Genomic DNA, 15,510 nt, shown 5'->3' with positions numbered 1-15,510 from the left:
TAGATGATACCTCAAAATTGTGAACAACGGGGCCACTGAAAGAGCATTGTTGTCACCCCTGATGGTGTTAAGTTTATGATTTGTTTCTCACTCTCAAAAATAAATCAGCTGATCATCATATTTCATTCAGCTGAACATCATCTAACCCAGCATTACTCTCTCTGCAAAAGATCCGAACTACCAGGGACCTACAAGGACATGAATGTGCTTTTGTACATCAGATAAAACTTCCTAATATCCTCCTACTGTTCACATTCAAAGTCAAGTCCTCAATTACACTTTGTACCAATTAATTTAAGCTGTTAGCTGGGGGCACCACAGCCGTCGGGCACCTGTGGGGCTGCACAAGAGCAGCGGTGACAGCGCACGTGCACCACGGGGCTCCCTGCAGCAAGGCACAGCCATGGCACCCTGCATTCAGCAACCAGACCCCACCGAGTGCCATGCCAGTAGAGACCGAGGAATCAGCCCCCCAGCCAGGCCAGTCCACTCGCAGAAGCTGAGGGCGAGAGGAAAAAGGAACAGGGCAGAGGTTTCGCAGTGTCCCCACCTGTGGCACGCTGTGGCTCCGCGGGCAGATGCAGGACAGCAGAGGCAGCAGCCAGCGGGGCCTCGGCGTGGTACCCACTGCATGCCACCTGTCACTGGCACACGACACCCCCACAGCTGGAGTCTTCCCCTTCCCCAGAACTTCTCCAGAGAGCACTAATGACACAGTGGTCCTGTGCACCCCCGCTGGTCGCCTGCTGCACCGTACGATCTGCACTGCAAGGAAGGATTCTGCACAGGTTACTGGTTCCTCTAAGCCTGTGATGCTGCGAAGCGGCCAGGTAGGATCCTCCAGGTATCCCCTCCTGGCATCTGTGCCAGCTCTGCAGGGAGCAGGATACGACCCGGCTGAAGCAGGCTCAGGACAGACAGTGCCAGCCATCTGCTACCTGCGGCCGTGCTGCCGCATTGCTAGGCTGAGCACACTGCAGCCGGCTGCACGCTGGAGGTACCTCTTGACCCCTGGTAGCAACAAGAAGTCAAAACACCGCGGTTGGGTTTGCAATCCAGTAAGTGTCAAAGCACGGAAAAACAGAGGCAGAGACAGGATGGAATGCCTGCACCGGCCAGGTATTAAGAGACAACCTGCCCGTCCCTGCTTCTCAATTGCTTCCCAGGCACAGCTGCTCCAACTGAAATGGGAGAGAGGACATCTGCCTCTCATGCACACTGCTTCCCAGCTCTCCTGGGGAAAAGAAAGTGCTGGAATAGATCTGATACTCATGCAGAAAACTTTGCCTTTGCTGAATGCCTATGGAAATGGTGTGTACAAACGTGTTCATCCAAGGTGAGAGGAGATCACTTCTCGCTAGTGTTCGCATTTCACCTAATGACAACAAGGGAAGGTGCCCGTGCCTTCTGCGTCATGCCACGTCACCAACTGGATGTGGCACCCAGCCACCAGAAAAAAGGGGCCTCCTCCCAGCTGACACCAGCTGGTTGGTCTGTCTGGGATGACTCTGCCATGTTTGCTTTGTGCGGGTTTCTGGTGCAAAAGTCCTCTCTGCAGAAACCATTCTTCAGGCCAGCAGCAATGCCAAGGGAAAACTTCAGAAAAGCTGAGGAGCAATGGGTGATGCTGCCTGAAGTTCCTTCTCTGTCCCATTGTCTCAGAGCAGTGGTGCCCCCCAAAATGGAGCTGATGCCCAAGTGGTGAAGATGCTGCTTCTTGTACACCTGTGCTGTGGCAGAGAGCTGGAATTCTACAGCTGCTTACATGGGTTTTTCCAGAAAAAGAAAGTTCACTTTGAATTGAAAAAAAAAAATTCACTGAACTAAAGGAGGAAAAGACTATGTCTCATAAGCCTTTCATGCAGCTAGGTTTATCTGATGTTTCTTGCTTGGCATTGCCTTCTGGCTTATGATGCTGTGCTGTGTTTTTTTTCCATTCACAAAATGTGTTCAGGACTGCGAACACCCTGAAAACAAAACAGGGAAATGCAGGGGGGACACAGAAAAATGGGCATAGTTCTCAAGGAACGTAGATCATCATTCAGCACCCCAAACACTAAAATCCTCCTTTAAAACACCGACGTGCCTGGGGAGGCTACAAGGCTTATTCGGCTACCAGCTCGCGTGGCAAGATGCCTGTGCGGACAAAGGAGGGTTTGGAGGAACTGCGTGAAGGAGGGGCAGAGGCTGCTGGCTGCCACGTGGCACGCCTGCCAGCCTGGCACAACCGCACAGACCTGTGTTCCCAAACCACCCCCGGTGCGGGGCACCCCCAGCTGCAGGCCCGGGCAGCCCGGCCACGTGGTCGGGCTCACAGCCCCGCTCGTGTGGGAGCAGCCCCCTCGTGGGTACGAAGCTGAACACCTGGGCAAGGGGGAACTCCATATTTTTACCTATTTCCTGCATTCAGCCGTCAGCCATACGACCACTGCATGGACCTTGGGGATCTCCCCCAACAGCTCAGAGAAATGAGTGGCTTTTACTAGAAGTAGTAGAAAGTTTCCCACAGAACAGTTTTCTTTCGATAAATGCCCATTTGGTTAAATTTTAAATGTTATCATCCCCAGGATGATAAAATATTAAGGTTACTGCTTTTGTATTCAACTTTGCAGCTACAAACCCAAGAGGAAAGTATCCATTTGAAACTGAACAGCCTCCTATGGCAGCACAGCCGACAGCCACCAGCGAGCACACCAAGTACAAACTGAAAGCAAATCAGAGTAACAATTGCCAGTACAGAAATGGCAAATTAGCACAAACATTTGAAAATCACCAGTTAATAAAATTAGAATGATATTCAGTAATGACAAGATGAATGATAGAAAAATACAAACCACAGAATTACCACTCTGTATTACAAATTATTTTTAGCTCTGCGAAATAAAGCTGCTCTCATACCAAAACAAACTGTTCCCATATGGCCACAAAAAAATTCCATATTTTAGGATATTTTTTGATTTATTGCTGCAAGAAATGGCAACATTTCCCATTCTCCTTCCAGTTCAAGAGCACATACTGAGACTCATCCATTCCCACCAAACATTGACTCCGAATTCTCATCATCTCCCATTTCCACTATGTTTTTTTTTTTCTTTAACAATCTGATATTTGCTCTCAAAATACTGCATGTCTTTATTTTTCATTCACCTAACAGCACATGATTCAAAGGTGCCACCCTGACACAGACACAGGGCAAAGTGTTTTTTCCTGCCTGAAACTAGGCACAGCCTTGGAGGGTCATCGGGAAGGGAGGAGACGGGAGTAGTGCATCTTCTGGAGGGGATATCTGGGGCGGCAGATGGCATTCAGCGCTTTGATACAGTGTTTTTGTTTTACTTCTTGCAAGGACTGTCCCATACCCCATCAGTCCAAAGCCAGGGCTGGAGGCAGAGACTTCCAGGAATTGCCAGCTCCGTGCCACATCCCGGGGACGTCCCAGCAGCCGTGCCGCTGGCGGCTTGGGCAGCCCGGGTGCGGCAGCTGCTCCGGGGCCACGCTGCCACCTCCCATTCTGCAACGCCAGCTGCCCTTCCAGCAGCGTGGTGACACATCACCACTCTCCATCTCAGGCGATGCCGAACACGACCACGCTGCTGACACCCTGTCATTGGCAAGAAAACCCTGCTCTGTGCAGCACAGCCCTCGAACCAGCTCCACTGGGGCTCATCCCCATGCAGCCACTCTCCAGGGGGTTTGGCTTTCAGCTATGGCAGCATGCAAAGCCACAGGCTCCTATGAGTGCTACCAAACACCTCTCATTCATAATCAGTATTTTGAAATATATTGCCCTTCTAGTCTCAGCAGAAAGCACAAAGGCTCTACCAATGTTTAACTAGCTCTCTTTGGCTATGAAGTTCTTGTAACAGGAAAACTAATGGTTTATACTGTAGACTAACTATACACAGTAATGCAAAGCACAGCTAGCATCTGTTACACAGCATCTGCGTAACAAAGAAATACCAGTGAATACTGTAAACAGAAGAAAAATATAAAAGCTGTACAAGTAGGAGAAGAGCTGTCATTGGCAAATCATTTACTCCTTCCTGTGCTAAAATTCTTGGTAAATACAGGATGGAGTACACAAAATGCCTCTGTAACTAAAATCCATTAATGCTCTTACACCTTTTTATGTATTATTTCTTTGGTCATTTTTTCTAAATTCTTCAGCCACTGTACTCTATGCCAACTGCTATGCAGAGCTCGTCCTTTCATTGCATCATGCACTTAAGAGAAACTGGAAAAAAATAATCACAGTACATATCAAGAATGAGACTTTGGAACCAATTTCCAGAGGATGTAAGAGCTCAAAAATGCAAGAGATGGGGAGAAGAGGATGGGAAAGCACAGAGGAGGGAAAGCACAGAGAGAATGGAGGGAAGTCTGCGCTTGAACATTTTTGCAGTGAGTGGATGAAAAAGCAAATAGATGCTTCGTACTCCAGGAACAGACCAGCAGGCCCCGCACAAACACACCACATGTGCCTGCACACCGTGCCTTGTTCCCCAGGTGATCCCATGGCAAAGGGACAGGGGGAGAGCTGGCGACTGGGTGCATGAACAAGAGGGAGAGAGGGAGGGTAGGGACAGATGGAGGTAGGGGGTGAGAAAGAGGGAGACCACATTATGAAACTTGGTATAAAGAATGGAAATACTAAGAAAAAAACAGAAGCAAAACAAATTGAGTGGGAGAAGCAAACTGGATAACAAAGAACACTGGAAACAGTTTATTTTCCTTCATGCTCTGCCACAGACATAAGTGCCAATTTAATAGCAAAGAAAAGAGCAGTGTCAGCTCCTAGGACAGAACCGTCATCAGCTCCAGCGCTGCACCCAGGCCTCTGCAGCGTCAAGTGCAAACCTCGATGAGGATGGAAAGTACCAAGGCCTTTTTCTTTCCATGGGCTCAGTCTGTGCATTAACACAAGGACTGTGATCTGTCCAGTCTGAGTGTTTTCTGGGAGGTTCTGGGCATCTTCAAAAGGAAACAGAAAGTCTCTCACTGCAGGTCGAGTCTAGCTAACTAGACGTGAAAAAGAATAATCTCATTTATCAAGTGAAATGAAAACTAATTCATGGAAAAGACGAAATAAATCAGCACCATCAAAATGAAATGAAAACAAATAAACCAGCTAAGCATGGAACAAAACAAATGAGCTTTGGCTACACATTATAATTCTTCAAATAGCAGCTCTTGGGAGTAAGAAAATGGAGCTGCAATAGATTTGCTACCAGTACTGAGACACCCAACAGATGCTGCTCAGCTCCTCTGCTCTCCCCCTGATGAGTTCATTGCACCTACTGTTGTTCTGCGAGAATACAGCTTGAGCAGAGTGCTTCACATGGCAGCTACTCCAGTTACCCTGCCTCAATATATCACTTACTTCACAACCCTAACTCAGGCCATGACAGATGAGTGTCTTGTCATAACCTGGTAAAATGCCAATTCACATTCAAATGAGTCCCTAGTTCTCTAAACAAGAAACAGCACTTGGCTGTTTGTGAACTATTGGCATTTTATTCTGTGCTTAAAATAGCCATCGCAGGTCTGTCAGTAGGGAACTTATGAAAGCAGCCTCTTAATGCTGTAACCTGTGGGAAGCTCAGCTCCAACCCCTCCTGAGCTTCAGATCGGGCCTACCCATGTTTGTCCCGCTTTCTGTTTATGAAGCTTTGAAATCCAGTGCCGATGGCACATCGGAGGCAGCAGCCCTGCCCCTGCTCCAGAAACTACCAGTGACTCAGCCACGCTTCATGTGGCTCTATTTTGCACAGCAAAGTGGAACACTGGTTTGGCAACTCCAGACAAAACTTGGCTGCACCAGAGCTCAGCACAGTTATAAAACCTGCGGATACGCAGGCTCCAAAACAGCGGCCTGATCCCGTGGCTGCTGAAGGCAGGGAGTCCCGTCTGAGAGCTGCAGGCCTGGGCAGGCAGTGTCACCACCCTGGCCATGCACTCAGCGCCAAAGAAGACCTGGGTTTGGGTGGAATTCACCCCAGGAGGTCACCAGGGGCGAATGTGATCCCACTCAGAAAATGCCTCCATCTCCCATACTGTCCTTCTGCAGCAGGATCAAGCTTCTTACAGGTAGAAAGCAACAAGTGCATCAAAATCTCTCAAGAATTATCAGTCTCAAAGCAAATTACAGACTTTCTCAGTTACGATACTTCTTGAGATGGAACAAGGAAACTCCTTGTGATCCTTTCCACCCTTCTGCCTTAGTAACTACTGAAGACAGCTTGGCAAGAGCTTACAAGAATTTAAGATACTTCTCAGTTGTGTCCTAGGAATGTTTTCTCCTCCTGTAAATTTGTTGTGATCTCTGCTGCAACCTAGGGCACTTAGCACTAATTTAATGCACAGTCAATCTTGATGAGTAAGCTAACAGTGATGCAAACGGTCCTGGTACATGACACGAGAACATGGACGAATGTGCTGAGAATTAAGTGTGCACCAGTTGTAACCCACAGCTTGCTCAAAATTTGGAAGTGATCAGGAAAATTATGAAATCTGTTTTTTAAAAGAAAATCTGACAAGACATCAACCTTATTACCTACTAATCAAAAGAGCTGAGAAAGGGGAATTTCACGTTGAAGATGGAGTGCTCTGAAGACAACACTAGTGTGCTCTGTTTGGAGACAGTGCCTCATACCTAAGCAAAGGTGTCAGAACATGATGCCCAGATTCTCATGGAAAGAGGCAAAGACCTCAGCGGCACCACAGGAGAAGAACCTGAACCCAGTCAAGAGAATTGTTAACAGGAGTGCCCAATGTGTACATTGAAAGAAGAAAAGGCAAGAATTGGAATGTGAATTTTTCTTATGCTTTTTCTTCTCCTTTTATCAGGAACCATCAAAAAGCTTTAGCACATCAGTGATTTTCCCAGCTGCCTGAGGTTCACTGTCCATGGGATCTGTACCAGCAGCTGTGGACTGTCTGTACATTACAAAGCTGGCCGGAGGGAGAGGCTTCAGAAACAGCATTCTTCCACGCACGGTTTGTCTTCAAAAGAAATATTTACATAATACTGCCATTCCCCTGAGCAAAAAGGTCATATTAGCAACAGGAGAAGGGGGGGTGAATCCCACTTCTGCGAAAGCTTTTGCATTCTGCCAGCAAAGAGCTGAGGGTCTGCAGCCGAAGCCTGGCACGCGGGCAGGCACAGGGCAGGCTACTGGCGGCCGGCCGAGCAGCACGGCACAGTGCAGGGGCACGGCTCTCGGCCCGGGCTCATCTCCTGGCGTTAAGAAGCTGCCCTTGATCTTGTTATCAGAATCTTATCTCTTTCTTCAACAGGGAGACATTTTTACAGGTATTATCTGTAAGAGGTATCATGATTACATGGCTGGCCACAAAAAAGAACGCCTAGCCATTACGCCAGATGATGCATAAACACAGGGCACTTGCCCAAGCTGATCACTACTGAACCAGAGAACGGAATCTACAAGCTGCTGTAACTAACAAACACATGGATACAAAACAGATAGTAGCTACAGGAAATGCTGTTTAGAAAGCATTGGAAACCACACGGACAGCTAGATTTTCTGAGCCAATCACCCCCTAAATTCATTTATCACCTTTGTTTCCATTATCACAGTAATAGTTCCCTCTTTGTATTCTTTTTATATTAAACCAAACAGGCCTAAAACACTTCCTTGCTTCTGTGTTTCAATCTTAAAATCACTTTGACCCTGTAAGCTTGAATTTATTATATCAATTCTATGTCTCATTCTCAAAGCAGGTTATTGAGTCACCGTATAGACTGCTGGTAATAATTATGCAATAGAGCACAAAGACAAACAGCTACGAGGCGCAGTGGAACAAAAGCTTGGATTAATTTGTTAATGATACATAAGCATCACTGGCACCATCAAGTACATTGTGTAAAAAGCTTTACATTAAATCAAGATGTGTTAATTCCTACTTTGCTTCCTATGCAATGTTTCAGTGCCTCTAAAAACAGGCAAATCCCTCCCCTTGCACAAGCCAAGGGGGCAGGCAGCAATTATGCATCTAAGCCCACACCATGCTGAGGACCAGTCCCAAAAGCAGCTGCTCAAGCCCAGTCCCGTATCCCCACCATGCCCTGTGGTCACAGGCAATTGACCATGCCATAAAATGGTGATGAGGACTCCCAGAGAGAGAGCATCTTAGTTTGGTCACACTGGACCTGCCCGCTTCAGAGAAATGCTGGGGCAGCCACCAGCCCCTGACGGTGCCTGTTTTACAGCCTGCGTGTGCTGTAGCCCAGACCAACACGACAGCAAGCACGCTGTTTTCCACTAACAGTCGCTCAGGCAATCCAACCCTCCTCTCTCAAGGCTTTGGAGGCAAACTTGTCGGCTAAAGCTCCCCAAACCAAATCCCTAGTACTTTATATAAAGGGCAAATATAAACATCCGCCCCCAAATATGCTAAGAAACAAAGAACGTGTTCATGCTTTAGTGTCATATATGGGGGAAGGTGTCTAACTTCAGAACTATCTATACCTGATCCAGACTTCGCAAGTCTTCCGAGGAGACCGGGCTGCAGCTGCCACTGCAAGCATTAGGAAGACATGGAAATCTAAAGTGTAAAACTCCTTAGGCTGGCAAAGCTGCCGCGAGTCCAACAGAAGTGCCCTCCACCTACTCCCAAAGAAATGCTGAGACTCCATTTCATATAGCTAAGAGGTAAAACTTCTTTGTGCAATGCCAAGTAGGGAAGGATTGTAACCAAACGCAGCTTTGGAAGCTAGCAGGGCTATACAAGACACAGTTGATTGTCCTTCATGAGGGAGTTTTGCTATAAAATATTTTAGCCCCCACAACCCTCTCTCCTTACAATTGTTGCTCTCTGAGATGCTGGTAAATAAACTGCTGCAATTTGAGCTTCAGCTGCAGCAGAGACTGCTCATTGCACTGCTATTGTTGTAAATCCAAGAGAAAATTGAAAGGCACAGTGAACAGCGATCGACAGGCAGCACACTGTAAAGTTAGTGAAGATCTTGCTAGGATGCTACGCAAACCTGGCAGAGAGTAACCTGTATGGCTTTAGCCAGACCACGAACAAGTGTTCCACTTTCCTTATAACATTTTTAAATTGCAGCCAAACACAAAGAGGCATATAAACACTGTCACTCTCTCACTTGCAGCAGCCATGCAATGCTGTATGAGCAATGGAGTCCAAAGGACAAGGTAATGGTGTTTTAGAAACTCTTATACGAGCTCGTACTCCATTGATTTTTGCTGAAGCCTGCTGAGTTCAGGCAGGCCTGCCGGCCTCATGGGACTGCTCCAGGGGAAACGGGGACACGGACGCAGCGAACTGAGCTGCGCTGCTGGGAAGAGGCGGGTACGGTATTTCCCACAGGAATAAGGGAGACAGCACTTATCTCTACAGCAAGACCCTGGCAAAATGTACCTGCTGTCCAGATCCAACCCACACGATTGCCTGTGGAGCATCACATAAGCCCAGTCCTGTTTTGCTTAACACAATATTCCTTATCCATGCATAGTTCTGCTGTATGGGCTTCACAGGCAAATAAAACTTCCCAACCCAGGCTGCTGCTCTCTAAAACCTGCATCATCAATCGATAGTGTTCGGATAGCAAAACTTTTTCGACTCTACTCATCCCTGCTAACTTTGCACTGGTTTGAGCAGAGATTTATCCAGACCTGATAGCAAGATGCACAGGGCACACACAGCTCCTGTCGCTGATACGACACTCACAGATGGACTCATCTTGACCTTTCCTTTCTTTTACCCCATTTTTTTTCCCGAGCCACTTCTACACAAAATACCCATTATTGTGTAGCTGATAAATACTGCACTGTCCGAATAAAAACACGAGCATTTCAGAGCAGCAAAACAAGCCCAGAAGCACAAGTGTGATGTGTTTGTCCTGTGCTAATTTAAAGGGAAAATCTAATTGTGCATTTTAATCTTTGATCCCACTACACAGTGAGCAGGCGAGTATGAAACTCCAACGATGCAAACCCAAACTGAGGCCATACCAACCACCTGTGGCTGGGGAACATCTGAGCCGGTAGCTCATTGTTTCTGGTCTTTGTTTTGTTTTCTTTTTTAAAATTCAAGAAGAAATCCTTTCGCAGTCCTTTTCTCACTCCCGGTTTCTGCCAGCTGCAGCGATTCTCTCAAACAGTAATACGCTTTGCTGCAATGAAGGGCGGCAACGTATGCCCGCTGTTTCGGGTTGCACGTACCTATTTCACAGAGACCGTTGATCTGATTTCTGAGGCTAATCCACCAAGAAAAACTACTTCTGCACGAGCCCTTCTTCCCAAACGCCTAACCAGCTCCTCCTTTTCCGTGCTGCTCTACCTAGAACGCATCTTCTGCCTGCGCCCAGCGCAGAGCTGCGAGGCGCACGCAGCATTTCTGCAGCCCGCTCGCCGCCCGCTCAGCTCGGGGAGAAGCCGGAGCCGCCCCGGGGCTCGCCCAGCGCACGGCGGCGCCGCGCTCCCCGCTCCTCGGCGGCGGCCGCGGGCACGGCGGGGACGGGACGCGGGGAGCGCGCTGCGGGGCGCGGCGGGGCGGTGCGGGGCTGCCCGCCGGTACTCACCGCGCGTCGCCGTAGCCGCCGTAGCCCTCGGCCCAGGTCCCCAGCTCGCTCTTGATGCAGGCGGCGGGGGCGGCGTAGGGCGGCCGCCCCAGCGGGTACCAGGCGTCGGCGGGGAAGTCGGCGGGCTCGGCGGGCGGCCCGCGGCCGCAGGCGAAGGGCCCGGCGGGCGGCTCGGCGCACGGCCCGTACAGCTGCCCCTCGTCGGCGAAGAAGGAGGGCCAGGGCGGCGCGGGGCCCGGCGGGGCCAGCTCGGCGCCGAAGCGGCACGGAGCGCCCCAGGCGCCGCCCGGCGCGGGCTCCGGGGGGCTCTCCAGCTTGATGCGGGCGGGCGGCGGCGGCAGCGCGAAGCAGTCGCGGCCCGGCAGCGCCGGCGGCTCCTCGGGCGCCGGAGAGCCCCGGTACAGGGCCAGCCCGGCGGGCACGTCGACGGCCAGGCCGGGCTCGCCGCCGCCGCCCTTGAAGGCGGCCGGGGCGGGCGGCGGCTCCGGAGGGTCCTTGGCGGCGGGGCGCGGGGCGCGGGGCGGCCCCCCGGGCAGGGCGAACATGCAGTCCTCGCGGGGCAGCAGCTCGCCGGGCGCCTCCAGCGCCTCCACGGCCAGGCCCATGGAGGCGGACACGGCTTTGCAGAGCTCCTTGGCGCTGTCGCCCAGAAAGTCCTCCTTGGGCGCCGGCTCGGCGCGGCCGGCCGCCGGCTCGGCCTCGGGCGGCAGCAGCGGCGGCAGCGCGCCCGCCTCGCCCAGCAGCTCCTTCAGGTCGCCGGCGCACGGGAAGGGCGAGCCCATGGCCGGGCGGGCGGCCGGCAGCGCCTTGGCGGCCCCGCGGGGCTCCGGCAGCGGCAGGAAGGCGGGCGAGACGGCCGGCGGCGCCCGGGGGCTCGGCGGGCCGGCGGCGCACGCCGGCGCCTGGTGGCTGGTGCCCGGCTCTTCCCGCGGCGCGGCGGCGCCCGGCGCCTGGAACGCCCCGCAGACGCTCTGGAAGAAGCTCTGGAAAGCCCCGCGGAAGGTCCGGCCCGCCGGCCGCGGGTACACGCGCCCGATCCCCAGCTGCACCTCCATGCCCGCGGCGCGCCGGGCGGCGGCGACCCCGAGCCCGAGCCCGAGCCCGAGCGGCGGCCCCCGGGCGGCCAGCCGCGGCCCCGGCTAGCGGCGGCTCTGCCCCGCCGCTGCCATCCCCGGCGGAGCGGCGGGCGCGGGGCGGGGAGCGCGGCGGGCGGGATGCTCGGCGCCCGCAACAGGCGGCGAAAGTTGGGGCCGGGCGGAGCGGGCAGGTGCGCGGCCCCGAGCCCCGCCGCCGACTGCCGCGGCTGGCTGCTTTTGCTCTTTTAGATCCGCGGCTCGGGGAGAGCGGGAGCGAGAGGCTGGCTTGCGGAGGAGAGGAGGTGCAGCGAGGGAGACCGCCCCACGCCGCGAATTCGGCCCAGGGTCTCTGCAACGATTAATCCGGTAACTCTCGCCGCGGAGGGACGCGGCGCCCGCCGTGGCCTGCCCTGCCCGTCCCCCCGCTCCCCGGCGGGCGGCGGGGGCGGAGAGCCCGAGCCCCGCGGAGCCGCAGCGCCGCCGCCCGCCTTCGCCGCGGAGTCCGGGCTCGGCGCCTCGCCGCCCCCGGCGCTGGCCCCCGCGGGCGGATCGGGGCCGCCGCCGCCGCCGCCGCAGCCCCCGGGCGAGCGCCCCGCGGCGCGGGACGGCCGGGGCGGAGCGGGCGAGGGGGGGCAGCGGCCGCCCCGCCGGCGCTCTCGCCCCACGGTACCGCCCGGCCCGGCTCGGCCCGGCTGCCCTCAGCCCCGTCCGCCCGCGCTCCGACGCTGGAGGATGCCGGGGTTCGGCTGGGCAGGGTGTTGGTTAGAGCCCTTCTCCAGGCTCCGGTTTTACGGGACGATCTCCGAGGTCCCTTCCGACCTGGACTTTCCTGCGGCTGTGGTTCACCTAGAGGAATCGCCACAGCTGGGGGGAATTCGAGAGAAAAGGCATGCACTCCCTTTGGGCACTGACATGGGGATCAAAACTTATTCCAGCTTAGTAAAGGTGGTCTTTTCAACTTTAGTACCTGCACACTTTTCACCAAAAAATATATAAATAATAATAATAATAAAATGAAAGCCCAAAAACCCAGGTCCTTGGTTTCACCAGGAAACCAAATGGCCTGTTGTGCTGTTGTCAGCAAGTAGCAAAGAGTTTGCCCCCACCTTCCTCTGCTCCGCATTTTGGAATAATCTCCATATCCACCAGCAAGAGACAGCAGGTGCGTGTATGTCTTGTGCGTGCCACTGCTCCGCTCTCACACAAGGTTAAAAAAGACCAAAGAGCTAGCAGACATAGTTAGCGTAGGACCTACTGTAAACAGGACTTGAGCTCCCCTTATTGGCACTGTAATAACAATCCTAAAGCAACTTTTTTTTTTCTGGTAGGCACCATTCCCAGGCAACCTTATAATGGAACTATACTCATTTGACATACATTGAAATAAGCCCATTAATTTCAACTCCTTTGGAGACAGAGGGAAAAAGTAATGATTTGTTGCAAATGGAGAAAATGGAGAAGTGGAGCCAGCTGGAAAAATGAAGAGTCACGTTCAGTCTTTTAAAAGCATTTTTACAAGCCATGGAAGATAGTAGAAAAAAAAAAAAAGAATTATAGCCAAGCAAAATTTGGCAATGTCCTCCATACTGCCTGAGTGGTAAGCAAACCCTACCTCCTGTCAGCAAAGTAGATGGAGGAGGCGACCACTCAGTGTCTGAGGTGAGGATGGCATCAGTTCAGGCCCCACCGCTCCCGGTGCCTGCAGCAGCAGGGCTGGGCCCACGACTCTGCCCGGCTGCCCCTGCTGAAGCCTCTTTACAGGCTTACAGTATGGATGAACCACCAAACTGTTTTAATAACAGCCAATATAGCCCTTCAAATAACAAAGAAGCACAGCTGAAACCTCAAAATATAAAAATAGAGGGAGATACTGTAAAATATGTGCACAGCGTGTATTTAAACACGTAGATCTCAGCGGTCCCACCTGGATCACTGGAGGCGGACCCAGCTCGAGCTCCACGTGGGCTCCCCCTCAGCCTGCTGGGCTTGATCCGTGGCCCAGAACCTCCAGCCCGGTGACTCACGCATTGCCCGGCCCTGCAACTAACAAAAATCTGCAGCTCAGGGTATGAGGAAAGGTAATGCCATGGGATGGGATCAGAGGTCTTCCAGATGGATGCAAAGGAACCAGTAGACCCAAGGGGAATTTCATGCGGCTGAGTGTCAGCTGTGGTATAAGCTTTTTTTTCGGGTACCCATGCGGGAAAAAGCCCGCATGTTAAGATATGTTTTCATGGGAAGGCTTGTGAGAGAAGTGTTTTCCTGCACCAATAAGCCTATACGCATTCTTTCAAAAAGCTGGTATAAAGCTTTAGTTGGATTTTCTGAAAGATTAGTACCAATAGTTCAAAGAACATTTTTTTTTTCCCTCTTTTACACAGATGAGTGCATGAACTTACCCTTTGTAACAGCTACACAGTAATAAAGGCCTAGAGTTACTGGAAAGCTGCTCTGCACTTCAGAAATGATGGCAAATAAGCAGGAGTAACCACTGATTCTTATGATGGTATCCCCTGTAAAGGATAGGAAAAAAAATTAAAAAAAAAAAATTAAAAAAAAGGAAAAAAAAGCCACTGTTCTGAAAGATTTGCTGTTGCCACAAATCCATGCAGATACCTGCCAAGTGGATGTGGATTCCAGTGTTTTTGCTCTTTCAGCGTCAAATAGTTTTCAAGCCTCTGTAGTAAAATATACAGACCCTGGAAGACAACGAGGGGAGGATTCTCATGATTAGTGTCAAGAAATGTATTGAAGAAAGCTGAGGCTCAGAGATGTGGTGTAACATTGCTTAAGAAACAGATGGTTTTGTGTTTTGGACCAAGAGCAAACTATTTGCGTGTGTGATTTTGATAAGCCGTGTAAGAACTGCGTTTGATTCCATTGTGCCCACCAAGAAGGAAATAACCTCAGTCTGTATGCACTGAGAACACCAAGGGCAATGAAGACCTAGGTAGAAGTGAGACTTTTTATACTGAAATAATCTTTTCTGCACGGGCTTGGATATATTTGTGCCTTTGCATGTGTATTCCTGGCTTTCTGTTTTTTTGGGTTAGTATTTGTCCTGTTGCTCGTGGTTTTCTCCCGGCTTCTTGTATCTTTGCAAAATCTGCAGATGCATGTATTTTCACCCACTCTGAAGTTTGCTGCCTGGGTTTGCAAGATGCTGATCACAACAGACGTGCATAAAGGAAGACTGCAAAATGCTTTATGTCCTTCTCAGTTTACAGAGCCAACATCTTAGTTTTGACTTACTGTCTATTTGGTTAAGATTAATTATTTTAGAGACAGTTTTGTGATTAGACCTTCACATAAATTTGAAGAAGCTGCTCTGTCTTTCTTTCTCTCTTTTCTTTCCTCTTTCTTTCACTTTCTTCCTCCCTTTCTTTCTCTCTCTCTCTCTCTCCCCCCCCCCCTTCCTTCCTTTCTTCCTTTCTTATTTCCTGAAAAGGTATCTTGCAAGCACCTTATTTTCTTGATATTCACGTTTCTTTTTAAAATTAGTAACGTATAAGGGGCTTTCTGGGTGTGTATGTGTATGACTGTGAACCTTATTTTTAAAGGTTTCGTGTATTTTAATCATTATTCTTGTCTGAAAGAGAAAAATTTGAACTGCTATTGCATTTACAATGCATAGACAATGTTTTATTTGCAGTTACAATCTTCTTAAAACGTAAGCCTTCAGCATTTCAAAGTTCTTTTCCAATTTTCATTAAAGCTTTCCGTAAAATTACTTTCCATAGTTTAGGAGTCAGCTACAATATCCGTTTACATCTTAAATTCTGAGAGCTGTATTTTAACATAGTAAAATAGACACAGTTTATGGAAAATCTATATGAATGTATATTTTTTTCTGTATGTAAGCTAAGCTTT

The 15,510-nt window shown here is 50.8% G+C and overlaps 1 protein-coding gene and 1 long non-coding RNA gene across 2 annotated transcripts in view; one reads left to right on the top strand and one right to left on the bottom strand.

The window, feature by feature from the left end:
• The window catches only part of AR (androgen receptor), a 61,340-nt gene extending 49,701 nt beyond the window's left edge, over positions 1-11,639 (bottom strand). The window contains exon 1 of the mRNA XM_040571912.1: positions 10,565-11,639. Within this exon, the coding sequence (XP_040427846.1) occupies positions 10,565-11,619 (1,055 nt within the window). The 5' untranslated portion in view covers positions 11,620-11,639. The remainder of the gene's footprint in view (positions 1-10,564) is intronic.
• A 70-nt stretch (positions 11,640-11,709) lies between these two features.
• On the top strand, positions 11,710-13,158 carry LOC121077101. Its single transcript, XR_005823895.1, has 2 exons — positions 11,710-12,006; positions 12,969-13,158. It is a non-coding gene; the product is annotated as an uncharacterized LOC121077101 (long non-coding RNA).
• The last annotated feature ends 2,352 nt before the right edge of the window (positions 13,159-15,510 follow it).

Source organism: Cygnus olor, chromosome 13 (assembly GCF_009769625.2).
Source record: "Cygnus olor isolate bCygOlo1 chromosome 13, bCygOlo1.pri.v2, whole genome shotgun sequence".
Lineage (NCBI taxonomy): Eukaryota > Metazoa > Chordata > Aves > Anseriformes > Anatidae > Cygnus > Cygnus olor.
This window is presented reverse-complemented; position numbering and strand designations above follow the sequence as displayed.